This window comes from Netta rufina (assembly GCF_964035555.1).
Source record: "Netta rufina genome assembly, chromosome: 4".
Taxonomy (NCBI): domain Eukaryota; kingdom Metazoa; phylum Chordata; class Aves; order Anseriformes; family Anatidae; genus Netta; species Netta rufina.
In genome coordinates, this window is record NC_140127.1 from 46,893,317 (window position 1) to 46,907,907 (window position 14,591).

Sequence of the window (14,591 nt, forward strand, 5' to 3'; positions counted from 1 at the left end):
CAATCAACAATGTAAGCAATTAGAAATCCTTGGGTACACCTGTGTCAGAATACTTGCCTGTTTGCAGCATAGGGAGAATCTGCCACCATTCCAGCACGTGCTGGAAGTGATGTAGGGTAGGAGATTAAGGCTGGTGAGAAGTCTTGTGGAGAAGTGATAAATTCAGGAGATTGCGGCTGTTGTGACCGCTGCTGCTGCTGAGCAAGCATCTGCTGCTGTATAAGAGCCTGCTGATATTGCTGCGCCTAAATAAGACAGTCACCACATTACTAAAATTCTCATAAGACAATGCAAAGCTTTTTGCTAACTAATAATACTGGCCTCACAGCCAAATGCACCAACAACTATCGAACTCCAGAAAAGGCTGGTAGCTTCACCAGAAGCAAGAAACCAGTCTGTCCACTAAATAGGTGAAAAGGAATTGCCTTGTGATTTCTTCCTCTTCCAAACTATTGTTTAGCTTTTTATAATTATTGAAAACTACATACATGCACTAAATTAGTTTGACATACCATGTTCTTACAGATAAAGAATCAGTTTCACAATTTCTTTTGACTTCTGAAAACATCTTATGCCAGTTAGCTTTCTTGCTTTATGAATACCTTTTATATGTCTAAATTTACACCATGCTGTAGCTGCATCACATAGAGCATGCAACATTTACATTCTCCTGAAAACACTGAGAAAGTAACTAAAAAGACTTCTCTTCTTGAACCATGAGAAACAATAAGAGCCAAAACATTTTTTGAAGTACTTAAAAGGGGTACTCTCAAACTTATGTTGCTGGAACTTCACAACAGACTTATAAACTGAACATATATTTGAAAACTGTGCCATCTACATTCCGTTCTTGACATACCATAGCAGGATACTGAGATTGGGAAGGTTGCTGCTGGTACACAGACTGCATCAACAGCTGCTGTTGGACCATCTGCTGGTGCATTGCTTGTTGATACTATATTTGGAAAGAACAAAATATCATTAGGAAACCACAATCCCCATATTTAGAATATACAGATATTTAGAAGAAGCATTGATTAAAATATCAGCTCTGTGTCTCAACAGTGTTCTTCAGTTAAGACACCACATGACCGGGAATCAGCTTATAACTCTGTCAATACGTTTTAATGACTGTGCTTGGAGGCTTTTCCACTATGATTTTTTTTTTTTCCAGCTAACACCAGCCTGATTAACAAAAAAATTACAATACGTATTTTGCACTGCCTTTTCCAAGGCAAGCCATTAAACACGCCAACTTCTGTCATTTTCAGGAGTACTATATCTCTTTGGAAAGCAATTCAGCTGTGCTTTTAATAATAGCACAACTCAACAAGAAAAAATAAAGAAATACCAAGTGTCTTGGACAGACTCTGAAAATTCCCATCTGATCTAGATGCTGTTTGGTTCTTCTTAAGAGTATTTCTGCTGTGCAACTTAAACAACCGGGCTTGAAAGTAAGCAAGGTGGGCAGTGTTATGATATTTAGTATCCATTAAAAATATTGGTTGACATAACTACAAAAAGGAAGCTCTTCATTGACCAAGAGAAAGCAAAAACAGCTACAAAAGTACTTAGATGGTCTACACACCAGAAGCATACCATCTACCACAAGCACAGCATCATCTACATCACTCCTAATATTTCTTTCAAGCATGTTCATGCATACATGAAACCTTAATTTGGGCCACACAGCGTTGATTCAAAGCAAGCAAGGTTTCTGGGTGAAGCAACAAAAGCGAGACAGCACAAAGAACTCAACTTTCCAGGATAAGCATTACAATGCAAAAGACAAATGTGAAAAGCTAAAAAAAAAAAAAAAAAAAGAAGGGGCAGGAGCTACAGTCCCTTTCTTTATCCTAGCAGAAAGAAGCCAGGTCACAACAGCAGAAGCATTTAACTAGAGCACAATTAAAAATGCTACTAACAGACAGTAACATGCTGCTCTTTTAGCATGACTTGTAACACATTTGACTTGTACCTGCTGAATGTAAGCCTCCTGAATTGAAGGGTGCTGCTGCTGGTGATGTAAATGGTGCAACTGCTGTAGTCTCCAGTCCCCCTGCTGCAGCTGCTGGAGAACTCTGTTCTGCTGCGGATGATGCTGAGTGGTCCCTTGGGACAGCAAGATCTCTTGCCCATTTCCAGGTCTTGGGGTTCCTGTAATATTAAGACAACACTATTAACATACTGACTTCTGAAATTTAATTAAATGCTCATTAACATTTTAAGGTGAAACGTAGTCCCCTTCCTAGTTTGACCAGTGGTACAGTTTGTATATTATGCAATTCGGTTTTTATCTTCTAATAACTCAAACCACGCTTATCTCTTCTGACTCAAAACTGAGACATACCCTTACACTCCATATTCTTAAGACAATTTGATAAATTCATTCTTGAGAGAATGCAATTAAGCCTTTTGCATTTTATATACCTAAAAGTAAAGTACACAAAATACCCGAACATCAGCTTCATACAGCAGTTGTCCAAATACAGACCTGTGCCCCTTAAAACCTTGTTTTTTGTTTTTTGTTTTTTTAACTAGCTGTTGGGTCACGTTTTGTATGACTTAAACAGATCACTGTATGAGCTTCACAATTAAATTATTTTTGCTGCCTTTTAATTAAACAGTTACTAACACAAATCAATTCATCTTGCATGCTTTGTTTATCTTCTGAAGTGCACAGTAATCATCTGATACTTGTCGTATCAGGAAAAGCTTTCTAAGTTGTATATTATTTGGATCCTATCTAGTAGAAGTTGCTTACGCATGGGATGCCAACATTCCCAGTGGCCTTTTGATTGGAAGCTTTCCCAGCTCCATCCCTGAAGCTACTCTTCCATCAATCCCATCTCTGCTTGATAAGGCTAAATCAACAACAGAGCAATATCTTGTCTTTGGAGGAGCAGCACTGACAAGTAGTGGACTGCCAGCAACGTATAACTCTGGTTCACTTATGTCCTGCTATTCACCGGGATAGAGTTAGCTTTCTTCCTGGTAGCTTGTATGGTGCTTGTTTTGGACTTAAGATGAGAATAATGCTGACCACATACCAATGTTTTTAGCTGTTACAAAGCAAAGCTTACACTAAGCAAAGGACTTTCCAGCTTCTCATACTGCCCTGCCAGTGAGGAGGCTGGGGGTGCAGCAGGAGCTGTGAGGGGACAGAACCAGGACAGCTGACCCAAAGTGGCCAAGGGGATATTCCACCATATGGTATTGAGCTGAACAATAAAACTGGAGGGGCTGCTGCTTGTGGGGTGGCTGGGCACCGGTGGTGAGCAATTGCGCTGTGCATCACTTGCTTTGTATATTTTTATCATTATGATTACTATTATTATTTTCCTTTCCTGTCCTATTAAACTGTTTTTTATCTCAACCCACAAGTTTTTAACCCTCCTCTCCCCATCCCAGTGCAGAGAGGGAGGGAGTAAAAGGCTGTGTGGTGGTTAGCCACCTGCCAGGATAAACCACAACAACTTAGCAGTCAAAACACGTACTGCAGTGCAAAAACACATAAGATCACAGAGTGCAATTAGGAAAGTATTTAAAATTAAATTAAAACTATTTCAGTGATTAGTACAGCCCTACCTCTCTTTGAATGAGGTACAGATCCTCAGAAAGGATTTATTGAAAATGCCACATGATTTTATCTGAATTACATCTCTGTTGCACCAACAGTACAATGTGAAATGCTCTGGTCAATCATTAGAAGAGTCAAGTTTTTACATGGTGCTAGCCTATCAATATCACCACCATTTTATTACTATCTCATAACTTACTGAGGCACAGGAAATGCATTTTTCCTAAGAGAATTAAAGCTTTACGTGATTAACAAAGAGTTCAGTGCTTGCACTGAACTACTTGGAAGTCACAACTGAGCATGAACTTCTATCCTGCAGCCCTCAGCAGGAAAGTTAGTCTAAATAAAATCAGTGTTATGTACACTGAGAAAAAAAAATACCTTGACTTCTTCACTATTTGCATTTAGTTTTTGTGGCACCTATTCAAACTTACCACTTGCACATTTAGAGTCATCCAGAAGGGATGAAGATTTGTGGTCTTTTTTTTTTTTTTTTTTGACAAACAAAAAAAAGGAAGTGAAATGAAGTTTCGAAGGTTATCCTTATTAGTTTAAGGAGGGAAACAAACTCGATTCTTCATTTGTTTCAGTCAGTCCTTAAGACTTGAGTAAGATACCTTTTTGCCCACGATTACCAAATGCACCAGGAACTTGTACTTTGACTGGAGTTGCTGAGCTGTGGATCGTCAGAACACTGGAAGTGGCAGTGCTTGAATTGGCCTTTGGTCTCTGTCGCGGTGCAATTGAGGTTTCCGTTGGTCCAACAGTATCTGTTATTCTGAAACAAGATTTCCACATAAGAAACTTCATTAAAGATTGCTTCTGCTTCTACCTTTTTCTTTATAGTTCAATTGCATCTCAATCATGTGGTACCGTACTTAAAAACTGCATTTAAATAGCTTAAAATTTGTTTTTACAATTCCTGTCACCACCCACTGCAGCCATAGAAGATAGCACTGCTGCACAACACCTTAAGAAGGAGCCATGCAACAGGATTATTCCCAAGGAGACCAAAGCACTTGATTAAATTTCTCTATGCAAGCTTTCCTTAGTTCACAGTAGTAATTAAAAATTATCTGCAAAGCTCGAGGCAGCAATCCTGTGACTAGAGATACGATTACTGTTCATATATACAGGAAATAAGATTAAGAAAAATCTCATCTGTTAAGTCAATTCATTTCTACTTTCAAAAGAGATTTAACCTCTAGTAGTTATATCACTCAAACTTCCCCAAGTATTTGTGTCTACCTTGCAGTACTTCAGACTTGTGTAATATTCCCCCAAGGCAAAGAAGACGCTCAAAAAAAGACTTGGGAGCTTAATCTCCCTGTCAGGTTACAGTATAAGCATTTCTCAAAATTGTCCAACTGCTTAAAAACACTAATTCACCAGCTGAGCTCCAGTATCTAACACCTCATTAGTTCCTACCATATTATATTGAGATATCTATCTGCCTTAACCTTCTGTAACTTGAGCCATCAGAAACACATGACTTAGGAAGAACTATAAGCTTTCCTACTAGCAGTCAGTTAAAAACATTATGCCATCACTATTCAATGCTGGCGCGCCACTGCATTTTACTAACTGACAGCAGAGCCAGCAAAAGCAATCACTACATTAAAGCAACACACACATTTACACAGCTCAAAACATGGCTTAAATGAGCCCATTCGTTCGCTTCTCATTCACAATACACTAATGAAGTTGCTGATAATTGTAGCTGAACATCCACGTAATTAAGCCACACATTTGTAGGTTCAGAACTTGAAAAACTTCATTAACAAGGAATGAAAGTGTAAGGAATTCCTACAGTTTTAGTATTAAGCACACAGCATATACCGCTGCAGAATCAAAAAGCATGAATAAACACTCTATGTTTTGTTTCTGTTTTTACTTAAAAGTACAAACAAGGCAATGATTTGGTATAGAAATCTGAATTTTTGTATACAAGTCCAGTTACCTTCAAGCAATGAATGAGATGATTGTACATTTAAATAACACTCCACAGAACCGTTTAATTGTACCATATTATTCTCACCCCCCACTGACATCTATTTCAAAATTCACTCATGACAATAGAATGAAATTAAGCAAATAAGGAACCGACTGCTAGTACTTACCAATACCATCACAAAATATGATCTCAGTTTCTCTCAGCAGATTCTCAAAACCACGAAAAACGAAGGAATGGAATCCACAAAGAGATCTGAAGCACTTATAAACACAGTTGATCTATTCTAAAGAACTACTCAGATCATTTTTATTAGGAAGCACATAAAAACAAGTTTCAGACAAATAAAGCAAATAAAGTAAAGCCATGTCATCTGCTCACCTTGCTTTTATTTGGCTTTTTCTAGCAGCTGCCTCACTAGCTGTCATGGGTTCAGGAAGAGTTGAAGGGACAGGAGAATTCTTGGGAAAAATAAATTTGAATAAATTAAAAAACCGAAATCCTGAAAGAAAAAAATCATTACAAATTGAAGAGGAATACTTGGTTTCAAGATTTTCATGCTACAAGGTTTCATGCAGAACTCAGTCACATGGCTGTAAATTGAAAGAGATTTTGTTTAATGCTATTTCTATGTCTTGTTATCTGTTACAAAAGTAAAAATTGTAAATATTACTGGTCTGACTTACTATTATGTCAACTACTTCAGTTCACTCACACCTTACCACGAACAATGTACCTACGAACAATGAGGTAAAACATTTTCTCCAAATGTTTTCTTCTAACTGCACAAAATAAAGATGAATTTTATCCTTGAGTCTAAGAATTAAAGCAAAGCCTAAACACAGACAAAATCAACAGTAGTTTTTTTAGCACAAATAGCTCTTCCACTGCAATGCAAAATCCACACAGCACTTAAGTTTCTATGGTCCTTGAACTAATACCCTTTCACAAATCACAGCCTAATCACATAAAAATTCATTCTGCTTTCTGATACTAGCCCACTTCTCTAGCCAGAGACACCAATACTGCAGATAACTATAAAGCAGTTCACTTCGTTCATGCTATGTTTGAATCACACTGAAAAACATTCCTCCACCAATGCAATCTGGAAATGCACCCCCACCTCAGTGACAGCAGGCACAGAGGAATACACTGAGCCCAACAAGAATGATAAGTTCGTCTTCCATGTCCTACCTTCCCCTGCCTCTGCCAAGTGTGCAAAGCCAAGCTTGCCTTTTCCACCTGTGCAAGGTCAAAATTTCCTTCTCCCCAAGTCCCAAATGCTCGATGACAATAGTGGCAGATAAAGGCACTACAAATCCACATAGTCACCATCTCCCCTGAGAGTTTACCAGAGCACCAGCAATTTGGTTGATCCTGCTGGTACTTCTGACACCACAGCTGATGAACACCAGAAAATGAAGGACCACATCCTGCAGCTTTCTGCCAGTGAAGTTACAGCCAGCGTGCAATTTCAAGTCATTTCTCCTCTCTGGCCTTCAAGTATCTGTTTCACAATCCTCATCTGTACAGAAAGGGCCTAAATATACCCAGTCAGGAACTGGGATATTCCCAACAGCTGGTCTCCACCAGTATATTTGAGCCAATTTCAACACTCCTCTTGCCCTCTGCAGAACCAACTACCTTTCTTCAGAATATCCTTTCGCAGTTCTCATCTGCTGCTTCAAAGCTTAAAGAACATCTCAGTTTAATTTCTGAATTAATTACTATTCACCAAAGCTGCATTTAACCAAGGAAAATGACTATTTTGTGGAAGGGAGACAGAAAATGTGAAATTATACAAGGGTGATCTTCACATACAGTGAGGAAAGTAAATCTAACTCTGGTCACAAACATTATAACCAAGAGTTATCAGTTTTACAATACTGCTTCTGAAGACTACCTCAAGTACCAGAATTAGTCAAGAGATAAATTGGCAAAAGAGCAGCCCACTTCTGACTTCCCCCTGAAAAAACAGGCTGCTGTCACAGACAGCATACTGGACTCACCCCACTTCTGCTCTAACCTACAATGGTGATTCTTACATTCTCATGAACTTTGAGGGTTAAAATTAGGGATGTCCAGGTGCACATTTTTGTGCTTCTTCTCTTTTTGAGACAGCAGTGTGCTGTGCTTCTTCTTTATTTGAGACAGCAGTGGGTGCCAGAGAGGCGAGCACTACCAGAGGAAAACAATAGCAAGAGATAACAGGGTGTAAACTCCTACTTTTACTGCTGTCAGAGAAGTGTCTTGAGTGTTGGAGGAAAACACACAAATCAGTTTCACTTGGTAAAAATACACCAAGCACTTCTACTTTTACATGTCTGTGACAAGGCAAAAGGCCAAGGAAGGAAGCAATTCCTTCCCAACAGGAAAAAGAATCCAAGAAACTGACATATGAGTCACCTGAAGAAGTTGACACTGCTCTTACAACATGTAACATAGTAAATTCTCAACTGTATGTTAGATCAAGATAAAGCAATCCACTTGATTTTCTCTCAGTACAAAAGAGAAAGGATAATTATAGCACCACCTAACCGCACTCTGCAACAACCTTACGTAAAACCATTCATAACACTTGAAATTTAGCCTTTGCCTACAAACAGCAATGACTCCAAGGTTTTCTGACTTTTTTTTTTTATTTAAAAAAAAATCAAAAAATGCAAAGCCTATGCTAAGTCTCCACAAAGCAACACACACTACTGAACGCCTTCTTCTACAGGACCAAGGATCAGTGGTTTTAGGTTTCAAAGGCATCTCAGTTAAATTCATTCACCTGCCTTGGAAAACAGAGTTCACTGTAATTGACATTTGCTTCAAAATTAATTTTTCCTAACATCCTAATGCCTATCTTGGGAGTCTCTTTATAACATAGAACATTATGTGTCCTCCAATTCTATGGCACAGTACCTTAGTCCATCAATTAGATCGTCTTTGAGAGAAGGCTCAGAGTTTCAAACAGAGCTCAACCTCTCATGCAAAGCAAGGTCAGGAAAGGAGGCAAACCAAGACACTATTCTGTTTTACTTTCAAGTTCACTGTAGCCCTTCCAATTAATATTATGGTTCAGGCTGATTAAAAAGAAAGAAGGGATTATTCATAACAAACCCAAATCCTCTTGACATGACAAAGATTTTCTACTGTCAATAAGTTCTACAGTGTACTTGATACTAATTGTATTAAACATAAAACTTGTACAAGTTCAAAGCACAAGTCAGGTACTGGTGCAATATCAATGCAATTCATGGAGCTATGCCCTCAAAATTCCCAAGTATTTTGTTTAGAGATATAACATTTCATGTACACAGTATCAATGGGAAACATACTTTGCTCCATGTTTTGAATTTAGTAGCAAGATTAATAAGGAACTGAATCTTCTTTCTCAGCTGATTTGCTATTTTTTTCCCAATGCTACAGAAGACCTACGAAATCCTTTAAAACCAGAAAAAGTCAAAGACTACTTACATTAATATTGGACACTGGACAATCCTTTTTGGCAAGTTTAAAGGCAAAGTGAGATACTTGAAAGATATCAGGTCTCTGATCTTGATCTGGTTCAAGCATATATCCTGTAAAATTGGTAAGACCAAATTGTCATTGTTTGACAGCAAACAGCCTACTGAGTTTACTACCAGCAAGAAGAAAGTAATTCAGCTATTCTACCAACTAAGCTTTCCCCCAAAGGGATCATTATCTTGTTTCAACGCTTATCATCAGGTTAAATATAGTTTTGGGGGTCAAATATTGATACAGATGCATGCTGTTTGGTATTTTGACTATCAGCTGTGGAAAAGATGCAAATCCTCTAGAAGATGTTCAGCTGGGAAGATAAACTTTCATAGGTTTTTAGCTAAATTACCATTTCTGATGAGGAAATAGAAGTTACATTACCAAAACTGTTCAGTAGTATAGCCAACTGTAAAAAAAGGTTTTGTATAAAATGAAGTAACCACTTTCTGTAATAATATAATTGTAGGCAGATCTTATGATTTTTTTCAAAGCCATTATCTCATGACCAAAATAGTCCACAGCAAATTCTATTTTTAATGTGATTTTATAACATAAAGTTGATTTGAATTAACTGTGACACCACCATTACGTGGAAACAGGGCAGTCTGTAAGGTGACTCCTGCCACTTGATGCTGAAGTGCTAGGCTTATAAGGTGAACAATGTCCAGCTCGCCACTGTTGTTTTTTTTTTTTCCACTTGTAAAAAAAAATAAATGAAGTCAGAAATCCCTGAAATACCTTTTATGATCAGCTGCAGCTTTCTGTAGCTTCCATTCCAAAAGGACAGAAGGGAAGTTTATGTTATGAAATTCTTCCCCACCCACATATATTTCATGCCAGGAAGTAATGCTTATCTTTGCACAACAGTTAACTGAAACTTTATAAATCACAGATCATGCTTGTAAGGAGACACTTCCAACCTGTATTCTTCTTAAGGTAACGCTGTCTAATACAGAGAAAGCTATTTAATCACTTGAAAATTAGCTCATTTTGCCAGTATTTGTAACAAAATACTGACATTTGTCAGTATTTGTCAGTATTTGTAACAAAGGCTTGGTACATGCTATTTCTCACTAATGAATACAACCTCAAAAGCACATTTTGAATTTGCTATTTCATTTTATTTAAGAGCATAAACTGTGTGTTCTACACATTGAAGACAAATTTTAAGAGCATCTATTCCAATGGCCTGAATTTTTCATATTGTGCCAGGCACACTCTTTCAAGTTTATCTGTTCAAAGTTGACACACACCACTGAAAATACTCTTATTATTCGACCCAATATCCCTATATTCAGGTAACAGACAAACCACTAGAACTTGTTATTTCCCAAAATTTTCCTCCATACCTCCCCATGCTTTCAAAACTTCGCCGAAGATCTTGTCCAACCCTCTGGGTTGCACACAAACCTGATCAGTTTTGTATTCAGTTACAAACCATTAAAATTACTATAAAAATCTCTCCAGTACAATTTGTTTCTGTACATATGTGTACCTACACACAGTTTGCACTACAAATTCATCTAGCTAATCCAATTTTCTTTTTTGGATAGAAAATACTATTAATCTGACATCCCATAGATAACATGTACAGAAGAGCAAGAAGAGACCATGAATAAATCAAGAGCTACTCTTTTCATTCCCTTTCTGTGTTTGTGGTTTAAGACCACCCTTGACAAAAAAATCCATGCCTCCCAAAGAGACGGGAAAGCTTTTCTGAGTTGACATATACCATTTAGTTGGCAGATCTCTGAAGTGATTTCCTCTGTTACTTAAACTCTCAGGTAATCAACTCATCCATTCAATGCCTAAAACACAGTAGCTGACTGGAGAATCTTCTCAGGAGAAAGACTAGTTTGTAATTGATTGATTAGGTTCTCTTTTGGTGCATTTTCTAAGAAGCTTGCTCCAGGTTTACCAAGCTCCTTGTAGGCCAGCTTCTCAATTCTGTACCTAGTGGCAGAGCCCTCTGTTACGTGAAGGGGTGCTTCATTTAAAGGGCAGGAGTTACAAGACGGACGGTAGCCAAGAGCAACCCCCACAACTCACTCAAGAACCCAGCCAGTCTGCCCCATATATTCTAGCCCCTCATCCACACCAGTAGCATCTTCCATGATTTATTTGATTTACAGAGGAAAGGAATTGTTGTGCTGCCCAGATACTTACTTATCAAACAGTGTATACTATGAGTGTATCGGGAATTGTCCGGAATGGTAAAACTTCCATCACAAATAGCAACTTGACTTTCTCCAAAGGGAAGCGAAAAGAAACAAAGTTTATACAGCAAGCAGCCAAGTGCCTGCAAAAACAAATACAGGCACCAAAAAAGGATGAGAGTAAGCCTTTTACACAATAAAGAAGCACCAACAATAAACTAATTGCATCCTAGCTACAGCTGATGCTTACACAGTTATGTAGTAGCTGCATTATGAAACACTGTTGATGTGACAAGCTGATATATAAAGCTGCTCTAAAAAGGCTTTCTTTCCCGCTGACTTGTATGTTAGACAAGAAGCTACCAAAACTAGAACCTACCCCAAGAGCTACATTCACATTCCTGTATCACCCAGAGATACCACTAGGGTTTCTGTTGAATTTTCTCTTTATTTACTTCACTCTAATGGCTCTTAAGCACATCACCTAATAAAAACACAATTCCTTGTCATCCTGTCAACAGGTTTCTATGAGAAATCACTGGCAACTACCAAGCAGCAGAATGAGCCAACAAAAAAAAAAAGGGGGGGGGGGGGAGGAGGTGTCTTAACCACTTCCTATATCCCCAATCTAAATGCTCATCACACATTGCATTAATTTTAATTCCAGAAAACTTAAACACCAAAGATAGCACTATTATATTCTACATGATATAGTTGCATTATAGATTTCACTTAAAGTAATTAGTTTTTCAATGTCACTTTTAACCATTACACCCCTTAATTAGTTACATATTTCATAATAACTGGTTTTATTTTTTGCTTACCCAGATATCTGCCTTGGTAGTAATTGATTTCCCTCCATAAAGATTGACCATTTCAGGAGCTCTGTATGATAGTGTTGTGTACCTAGCAGCACATAATTAAAAGAGGACACAGATGAAAAGCATGCCAAACTGAATTGCCTTTCTAGCATCTGCCATGCACACAATGTTTTACACACCTGTTTCCAGTACACACCCAAAATTGTCCTAAGCTATGCAAATCATTTGTTTCATTTATAGCATCACAAAGATTTACAATAGCAATATAATATTTATTATTATGGATGATTATTTGAAGTCAGATGAAATTTGGTTTTCATATTTAGCTCCCCAACACATGTGCCATGGTAACCAACAGTCACACTGTTGTAATACTGCCATAACCAGTCATGTGAAAGGCTGAGCCCCACGAGAGTATTCCCCATCTCCTATTGAAACATACAGTATGTGTGCCTTAAACAACTACCACCTCAAAATAATTACAAAACCAGCCAAGTACTTTGCATTGATTAAAAAAGAACACATGTATCACTTAATAACTTGAGAACACGTAACCTGTGTTTATTCCCCTGCAGCAGTTAGCCTGAAGGAACAGAACTGAACTAATACACGTTTTCAAGAATACTCCTGCAATAGAGTTAAAATATTTTTCTGACCAGTCTTAGGAGAAAAGCCATGAAACAGCACTGCTTAAATAAGACTGTGTAAATCCCTTCTAATGCTTATGTACACTTTTTTTTCACCATCTCACGTTTTTACAGTTAGCTGTATTAAAATAGCAAAAACTTAAAATATCTAAATCCTAAAATGGCCTGCAGCAACGCATTTATTTTTCCTTTATGTAAATTTCAAAATCATATGCTTCTTTCAAATTTTATTCTACTTGAGTCTCAGTCTTGCAAAAAACAACATGTAGATAAATAGAAAAAGCAACATTAGCAAATAGTTCCACTGTTTTACTATATCCACATCAACATTTCTTCAGCTCAAACCATTCAATTAATATTGTTATTATGATGTGTGCACAGTGCTCACAGATCTTTTCATCTGATACACAATGATGTACACTGTTACCTCACAGCACAACCACTGCTTATAAAGGCCACTTAAAAGTGAACTTACTTTTTAATTTCTTCTTCAACCACATTAACACCATCCTTTTGAGGATTGAGAAATTTGTTGGTGGCACTGCCAAAATCACAGAGAACATAGTTTCCATTATCATTTAACAATATATTCTCCACCTTGAAAGGAAGTTGACACAGAAACAGCAACATTAGACTGAAATAATGTCTTTAATTTCCAGCGTAATTGTTACTATGCGTTCTTTTCCTTGGCATAAACAAGGAAATTACCAGTAAACCAATCCATGAATTTAGCATCAAGCAGTAAGTGGCTCTATCTTTCAGTTTCTCTGGTTCCAATTTTACCCATAGTAAATCCTTCCCTAACTACAAGTCAGTCTTAGTGAAATACTTCCTTTGTTCTCAATCCTTTTTGAGTGTATTGCCAATTTTTACCTAGACATTCCTATTTATTAAGTCCATACCTTTAGATCCCGGTGAACTATAGGGGTTTTGCACTGATGCAATCGAGCAACAGCTTCACAGGTATCACAAAATATTCTCATTACTTCGGATTCAGTGAAGCCTGTCTGTAGGCGCTGATTCATCTGATTTACAACCTGCCCGGCTAAAGAAGCAATGAAGAAGTTTTTATTAAAATAATTCCTATCACGTACAGAAGAAAGAATTTTTCTTACATGCAAAAAGCCAACAAATAAGATGCAACACAGTTTTCCAGTGTCACTGCTCTTTTTAAAGTTGTTACCGAACTTTCACTCTTATATGGCCCTAGACAGAAAAATCTATGTCTCCAATAAAAAAATCTGACTGAAACTCTTCTAACAAATTGTTGCAGACAGAAGGAATCATCCATCACAAAGATGTTACCCCAAAAGTGCCTCTTGCATTTAGATCCACAGCCAACATGCTGTCAGCCAACTGAGTTCAAAGTGATTCATAATCTAGACAGCCTTCCTTTGTCTTACCGAGAGACTAAGGAGAAAAAGGGACCTGAATCCACCCTTAGAGAAAGACCTTACATAACCTCTTCAGAAGTTTCTTTTTAAGATTGGCAATCATTATTTCCCTGCTTCTTGAGGTAACTTTACAAGATCATACCGGTCTCTTCCTATCACAATACTCACTTAACACTAACAGATGAAGATCTATGGGGCATTGGAGAGTGTTGCTTCTATCCAAAGATGCTTTGAACAAGGAAAAACTAACAGTGCCCAGTCATCTGATGGTTTACATCCACGTGGCTTCAAAACAATGCAAGCAGAATTCAAACCCAGAAGCAAAGTGTAGGAGTGAGTTTGAACAGAAACTTTACGTGGCAATAAGCTATCCCTAACACAAAGCTCTTCTCTAATTTCTCTAACAATTCTAGGTAAGGAAAGAATGCCACTGATGCAGAGTCTGAAGAGAGCTCCCACACAGGGCAGAGAAATTCACCCACACAACTTCATGGCAGGTTTATTCCAACACACTTGTGAGGCTGGGGGGGAG

The 14,591-nt window shown here is 37.8% G+C and overlaps 1 protein-coding gene across 1 annotated transcript in view; it reads right to left on the reverse strand.

Moving 5' to 3' along the window:
* Nucleotides 1-14,591, reverse strand: part of BMP2K (BMP2 inducible kinase) — a gene marked incomplete at its 5' end in the record, with an annotated part of 63,737 nt that overhangs the window by 24,543 nt on the left and 24,603 nt on the right. The window contains 10 exons of the mRNA XM_084286274.1: nt 58-245; nt 860-955; nt 1,979-2,157; nt 4,198-4,358; nt 5,913-5,992; nt 8,997-9,100; nt 11,208-11,340; nt 12,022-12,103; nt 13,141-13,262; nt 13,568-13,710. Of these exons, the coding sequence (XP_084142400.1) occupies nt 58-245; nt 860-955; nt 1,979-2,157; nt 4,198-4,358; nt 5,913-5,992; nt 8,997-9,100; nt 11,208-11,340; nt 12,022-12,103; nt 13,141-13,262; nt 13,568-13,710 (1,288 nt within the window). The remainder of the gene's footprint in view (nt 1-57; nt 246-859; nt 956-1,978; nt 2,158-4,197; nt 4,359-5,912; nt 5,993-8,996; nt 9,101-11,207; nt 11,341-12,021; nt 12,104-13,140; nt 13,263-13,567; nt 13,711-14,591) is intronic.